The sequence below is a fragment of the Bactrocera dorsalis genome, chromosome 3 (genome assembly GCF_023373825.1).
Source record: "Bactrocera dorsalis isolate Fly_Bdor chromosome 3, ASM2337382v1, whole genome shotgun sequence".
Classification (NCBI taxonomy): Eukaryota; Metazoa; Arthropoda; class Insecta; order Diptera; family Tephritidae; genus Bactrocera; species Bactrocera dorsalis.
In genome coordinates this window covers 37,146,428-37,153,784 of record NC_064305.1, presented here as the reverse complement: position 1 = coordinate 37,153,784, position 7,357 = coordinate 37,146,428, and the positions used below count along the sequence as shown (strand labels likewise).

The 7,357-nt window shown below is 38.5% G+C and overlaps 1 protein-coding gene across 1 annotated transcript; it reads left to right on the top strand.

The window, feature by feature from the left end:
- The first annotated feature begins 5,751 nt into the window (after positions 1 to 5,751).
- Positions 5,752 to 7,136, top strand: LOC125777384 (myb/SANT-like DNA-binding domain-containing protein 1). The gene is made up of 4 exons (XM_049452149.1): positions 5,752 to 5,766; positions 5,883 to 6,279; positions 6,334 to 6,467; positions 6,544 to 7,136. The coding sequence occupies exons 2-4, from the start codon at positions 6,071 to 6,073 to the stop codon at positions 6,798 to 6,800; spliced, it is 600 nt and encodes a 199-aa protein (XP_049308106.1). The 5' UTR covers positions 5,752 to 5,766; positions 5,883 to 6,070; the 3' UTR covers positions 6,801 to 7,136.
- The last annotated feature ends 221 nt before the right edge of the window (positions 7,137 to 7,357 follow it).

Genomic DNA, 7,357 nt, shown 5'->3' with positions numbered 1-7,357 from the left:
ATGTAATTTATATGGAAAACAGAAAATTTGAAAGAGGCACCTCTTAATATTAATATTAAGAGCTCATCTTTTGAGTGACTTTTTTTACACATTTTCGAATGGTTTGAGCCTGTTTCTCAGTTGAAAAAAAAGGTTGACTCAGAATGACACACCCTAATATATATATTGAAATATAATATTCATATGTCTCGCCTGTGTTAACAAGATTTTCTTTCTTTACTTCATTTTCTACGAGCTAACCGAAGGGTTAACCATCAGCTCAAGTAAAACTGAAATAGTTTTATTGACCAAGAGGTATAAGATCCCAGACGTGCCTCTTTTCTTATTCGTAGGCTCAGGTCTTCAACCTATTAATAGAGTGAAATGTCTACCAAATTAAGATGAGGATGGTCTATGCCTTAGAATTGACGAGAAGCTTGAATGCATCCTAAGAGTCGCTCTCATCGGTATCTTCGATGCTATATGGAATATACTAACAACAGCAATTAATGTCAGTTTAATCATACCATCTATGGACATTACCGGCAGATACATTGCTAAGAAATGAACTCTAATGACTTAGGGAAGATGAAGGGGTCCGAACAAGGACAGCTCCAAATTATCTCCACCTTCAATTGCATTCAGAACTTGGATGACTGCGTCGTAGAGACTACCCGTTGCGGTGTCTTCACACCTCACATGTATACGTGGATGCTAGTTGTTGGTTGAATTTTGTCGAAGAAACGACTCTGTGTAATAAATCCGTTAGAAATATCCAGCAGTAGGTTACGAGGTTGGTATAAGTCACCTATGTCCTCTGACAGTCGCCAAAGTGCCCACTACTCTTCTTCTTCAAAGCAACCTCTCCCTAAGGCATTTCATTCATACCATTTCAACTTTTTACTGTCGAAAGTCTCACATGTGCTTGAATTGAATTCTCTACAATCGCCAGCTGCGTCCCACCGCCTAAACCTTCATGTAAAGTTCAATCACCGTTACCGAATAAGAGCAGACCAATTGAGAAGTAGTCAAAAGAAATGACACACAGCTGAACGTGAAAACGTCCCTTAATATGGGTAATTTTCAATTCTCCACTCAAGCACCTATACACTCACGTACTGATTGACTTTATGACTGTTCGCCTGGATGTTTGTCGACGATTTTTGCCGGTTTATGTACATGAATGGAAGAGTAAATATGAAGGCTATTTACAATTCAGATGCAAATTGATTTTTGTGCTTTGCGCGTCTTAGTGCTGCCGGCGCCTTCTGCAAGCCTTTGCTTTACATGCTTTTTACCAGTGGGGGAAGGCAGTAGCAGCGGCGTTACGTGTCACATCCATACTGGACTTTTAGAGTACTTATGGTTCCACTACTGGTTTTGCGTTAGTTTCTTTTTAAAATCTATTTATTGGTTTGTCCGATGGCTCGTCCATCTGTTTATCAATGGCCCGTCCCTTTGCGTGCGCTTGCAGATTTTCGTTAGTTTACTTTGGATTTGAGTACTTTGTGTGTTTGTATTTTGCGTATTTTGCATTCGAAATGACACGCAGATCTGGTGATAAGTTTGAGAAATGATACTCATGACAGTGGCGTTGAGTAAAGGAGTGGAGCTTGTTATGGATTCTCACAACGCGAATATATAGCAAGAAGGCTTTGGGTTTCGGTTAGGTTATACTGGCTGACCCTCACGCCATTGATCCACAGGCCCTTCATGATCTGTGTCAGGTGAACAGTCGTCAAAGCTTTTTGAGAAGTTTAGTAGAGATTTGATATCTAAATATCTAATTATGTAAAAAATTATAAAACCTGACGTGTGTTCTTTCCGTTCCTTTGCATATGCTCTTGGCGATCATGCTGGCCTTTAAGGCAGTCCATCTCACCCTGATCGACAGTCTCTATATCTACCGCCTCCCTGTTGCTAATAATATTCTCTAACACAATGCGATTCATCTGCCATTTTTGAACCGTCCATGCGGATGTTAAAAGTTACGCTAGTTGGTCGCATAGTGTAACTTCAGGCCTTATCTAATCCCAGATAAAACGTGAGAATATGTGGTCTAATTTATTCACTGGCCTCGTGCTTATATGTCCGAAGGTTCACCCAACACTACTTATCTTCAGTTTGAATATTGCGAAAATCTTTATGTTGACAGCATTAGCGACAACGCAAAGAAGTTCGAACAGAAAGGCGATCATGTGAGAATAAAGGAATGTTACAGTTTTAAAGTAGTCCTAGAACTCTGGGGAAATTGCCAGAGCTTCTTTTATTAACACAGAGCTAAGACCAAATGTATATAAGCAGAGATTGAAAGAGGTTAAATCAAGAAAGAATTGATGACTTCATTACATTGGATGTCATCTATACTTCTTTGGAAGAACTATATGAATGTTTCAATTACGATCGTCGCAGTTTTGGGAATTCAAAAATTCATTGATTCTTTCGGAAATTTGACGATTCTGTGCCTCCGCTCAACGGTATTCAAGCGCCGGCACTGTTTGTTTGTGTTGGTACTAACCGAACAAGTTGAGTTATAGTGGCAATATAAATTTTTTCTATTGGTATTTTCGCACTTTTGCTTTGAAAATAGGAGAAAACCAAGTTAAAAATTGCGTTTAAAGCGGGTTTATGCAAATCAAACGCCACTGACAGCACCTGTATTTGGCCAATGCGCTAGAAGCTTGCAACTTGCATTGAAAATAACATTTTGAATACGAAGTGCAACAAATATTGCACTGCCAACACGCTTAGCCAAGTCTAAGGGATAGCGCGACATAGGTGTTGTGCGGCCTGAGGTCGTACTAGTATGAGGTGGAACTTAACGTAAGTTGTGCGGCGGGCCGTTGCTTCACTGCGATTTTAGGTAGTACTTTGTGTTGGAAGCACAAATAGTAGCGCTTTTTGTACCAAAAATAAACATGGCAGTACACAGCTGTTGGCAGCTGCCTCCGAAAGGCGAAGAAAAACAGCTAATAGGCGACGGACGACGAAATGGTGTGAGTGCGAAAGCAAATGGAGTTGCAAGAAAAGCAACCAACTCCCATCTGGCATGCGACGCGCTGCGGGTCTCTTTGCGCGTAGGCAAATAGATTTTAGTGACTCTGTGCAATGCGTACTTAGAGAACACAATAGACCACGGGTAGGAGAAATAGTACGACAATGACCGCCGGCTATAGTTTTCATGTAGCAACTTGCCAAGTGTAATTCGGGAAATTGATTGTCTGCACTTTGGTGGGTGACTATGTGTATATTTATGATGAGTCTGATGGGGTTGTGCAATGGGCTAAGGGTGGTTCAGGCGGTCGGTCATTGATTTATCATTATCATGATGATCGCTTGCTAGTGGTGCGAGTGAGTGGAATGCTAAAAGATTCGTCATCATCAAAGTCGAGCAGGTCCGAATCGGCAGCGCGATTGTTCATCTAAATTCACTTAAATATTTTGGTAAGGTTTAAGAGATATCGATTGGGTGTATTTTGATAGTTGAAAAATGGGAGTTCATTTGTTAGCGGTTAAGTCCATGGAATACTTATTTAACTACATTGAATAATAGTTAAAGCTGTAGTTCGAAGCAACTTAATCAATACCTATAGGAAATCTGTTCTTATGGATAGACTTTATTTATGATTAATAGGAAAAAACTTTGTTTGGAATGCGATACGGATGGTTCTAGACAACGCTGTGGTATATAAGAGTTATGGGCTCTAGGTATATAGTTAACGAATCCGGAATCGTTCAGGTGTTATCTGCAATAAATTTCTATGTTGCCTTCCAAATGTATTATGATATTGCTCTTATACGCAACAACACTTCAAAGTTCCATTTTAGAGCCGAACTCTGTGATAATTTGTTGAATTGTTTCTATATGGACCCGCTGTACGAATTTCTTCAGATTATCTAGCTCTGTAGTTTTTAAAGCGGTATAAGAAGGAAAATTTACTGCATTCGATTGGATTAAGATGGAAATACTGTGAACAGAAGTGAAATAGTGTTTGGCAGGGCTTTCTTAATAATCATTACCTTAATGAAGGGATACACAGAATGTTTAATTTAACTTTGCGGATAAAAATCCAAATCCGTCTCGATTATGTAGATCCAACAGTCTTGACAATAAAAAGGTTTAGTCGACATCTGCTATCTTATTAATCTTCAATACCAAGTAAGGTATCTTATGGTTTCTCTCGATCGCAGCAAAGATTCTTTTCGGTCGAAGAAAGTTAAAACCAGACCGAATTCTTTTGAGAACTTCATACATATATTATCCTCCACTAATTTTCTCAACGTCTAATCGGTGTAGTCCTTAACTAAGTAGAAACTTCAAAAGTATAGAATTTCATTAGTTTTATATAAAAGCTGAAAAACACAAGTTCTGTCGCTCCAGCATACGAATTATCAAACATCCGAGCGTGTGCTAAACAGAAAACAGCCTTTTAACAGAGTTCAAGAACTGTTCGCCTGTTTTAACCGTATAAATTGGGAGGTGCTCATATTTGCCAGTTAACATCAATACGTAAACTCAAAATAAGAGAAGGCGCTCGAATAAATCTCTACTAAGGTAAGACCTACCTATCAAATCTTTATGAATATTGTTGATTTTATACAATATAAAAAATTAACTCGATGCACTTATATATATCGTTCAAAATCTTAGCTCAGCGTTAAAACCGAGCAACGCCACCACTTTTATTGCAAGCCAAAAGTTTACTTAACGATCTTGAAAATTAACTTTAGTGTTTTTTAACACGTATTCATGCATCGCAAAGCAAGTTTGATGTTTTAGATCCAACAAGTTTTACGCCGCAGAACTGCCTGCAACTTTGAACTCCTACCAAGTCAACAAGCACAGGCGGCAAAGTCAGACCAAGAATCTAACTAAAGCTGCAAACAAGCGGCAAAGGGTGGATGAGCAGGGCTATTTCAAGCTTCATCGATTCATCGACGGAATTTGTCGGTGTAAAGTGCGTTTTATGCATTAATTCAATATCTTTTTGCGAAAGAGCAGGAGAATCAGAGCAGCTACAGAGTTGCATTTTGCTGCCAACCAAAGCACTTATAATACAAAAGCACAAACATTGAAAAAATCAACAAAGTACTAATAAAGGCAGGGAAAAGTAAATTGAGCAAAAACAAATAAAAAAAGACAAATCGGCGACAACCATTACTTGGAATGGTTGCTGTTTGGGAGGAGTCGCGCGCTTGCATCGGCAGATGATGTGGAAATGTCAAAGAAGTTGTTTTCGCATGGAAAAAGGTTTTCGATGTTCTTGCTAACACCACAAGGCGATACTAAAGGACAGCGGCAGGAAACAGCTGAGCAAAGATTGCCATAGAAGTGACGCGCGCCGATTGGCGGAGAATATTGATGAAGTAATGTGCTGGTGGAATGCACCTTTAGGTATGTTGTTGTTGTTTAGTAACTCTTTGGAATTGTAGAAATTGCGACGAAGACGTGAACAGCGACACGCACCAACTCACAGAGGAAGACATGAGAAAGCATACTTATTTCGGATGTGCAGCATAAAGTGACGTGCCTGCAGTGCTGTAGTTTACAGGGACAGGCGATTGCCGTTGCGTAGAAGTGCATCAGAATTATAGGAGCTCAATTTAGCTTGCTCTTCACAGTTATTTGGATCCCACTACATCCACTGGTATATAGAAAATCAATTTACAGGCAAATGGTTAAGCAAGAGATTAGCAACAACACAGAAGCGGTGTCATAAGAAAGGAGGTTATTCATGGCTTTCCGATAAAGCTGACTTCTGTTTAAATTGAAAGTCTCACGGAAATGTAAGTTGAATGCATTTGTCTAATACCCAAGACACACATGAAGTACATAATGTAGTATAATATAGAACCTATATGTGCGTAATCAGTATTTCACATTTTTGTTCCAAAGCAAATAGAGTTCCGTACTACAATAGCATACTACATACCATTGAAATTCAGTGGTGTTCTGCAATGTACTACAATGGATTGCATTGAAAACACCCAAAGCTTTAAAGCTCATTCTGTCAAAATCATATGTTTTCGCTGCCAGCTGTCAAAATAAAAAATAAATAAATTTATCAGTTGTGGCGGTAAGAGAAAAAATATGGAGAAAGTCCAAAAAAAATATATTGGGAATGCCGCAATAAGAAATATAATTGAAGTGTGGGCACAATTTAATTCCCAACTGCGTGGAGTTCACAAAAATAGCCACATTTACTCAGCAATGAGCACGCAACTTGTAAATGAACACGGTGTTCTCCTAGCGCCAGCCGAGCTGCGAAATCGAATTAATAATTTAACAAAGAAGTACAGGTTTGTAAATAATTTTACAATAATAATAAGTATGTGCTAATTTAAACATATCAGACAGGAACGGAAGGCTGTGGGCCCAAGCGGAGGAGCTCCGTCTAATTGGGAATTCTACGACGACATACACAAAATAATTGGCAGCTATAAATCAAATTTCACACACGAACTGGCCGACGAAAGCATTGAAAATGGTTTGTTTGAAAAAGCAATTATTTTATTTTAATATTACAAATTTAATGTATGTATTATACATCTTTTATTCCACAGTTTCGGATCCATTAAACACATCGATGGCGGCATCTTCATTGTCAAATGAAAGTGGACCTGAAGAAGCACCATCAACTTCGTCGGCTGCAATAAAGAGAAAGAGGAATAGTGATGAAGATTATCTCGAACTCGCTAAAAAAGAGCAAAAGATGATGGAAGCTTATTTCAATAAATCTTTAGAAAATGAGGAAAAGGCCCTCAAATTGATGGAGCAAACCAACGCCGTTCTTTTGGCTATGTTAAATAAACAAATGTAAATGAAAAAAATATCAATTCTTTGTGAAAATTACAAATAATATTTACCGTGGATAAAATGTGTCATAATTGCCTGTCGAATTTCAATTCCGCAAATGATTTCTTGTCTGTCTATGTGTGCTCTATGAGGTTGCCTTCCGCTATTTCCAGCGTTTGCTTGTTGAATCCATTGCAGATTGACAGTGTCATTTCTATTGTTGCATATGTTATGAATAATGCAACAAGATTTTATAACAAGGTTAACATTTTTTAAATTAACTTCCAGACCTCGACCAATTTGTCTGAAGCGAGCCTTTAAATGTCCGAAAGCATTTTCCACAACTCTTCGGCACGATGAAATGCGTCTGTTAAATATTTTTTGGCACCCGAACTTAGCCCTTCCTTACTTGTTTCACTTTCTGGTTGATTAAGAGAAAATGGAAATGGTTTAATAACGTATTTAGACAGCTTGAATGCTGAATCTCCTATAAGAAGTATCGGCACCTCAATGCCTTCGATTGTTTTTGCATATTTTTTAAAAATTTCGTTATCGGAATGACACTTTTTCAAAGCCGACTGC

Coding starts and splice junctions, on each gene's coding strand:
- LOC125777384 (XM_049452149.1), top strand. CDS start 6,071: ATGGAGAAAGTCCAAAAAAAATATATTGGGAATGCCGCAATAAGAAAT. Junction 6,280..6,333: donor AATTTAACAAAGAAGTACAG/GTTTGTAAATAA, acceptor TAAACATATCAG/ACAGGAACGGAAGGCTGTGG. Junction 6,468..6,543: donor CGACGAAAGCATTGAAAATG/GTTTGTTTGAAA, acceptor TTTATTCCACAG/TTTCGGATCCATTAAACACA.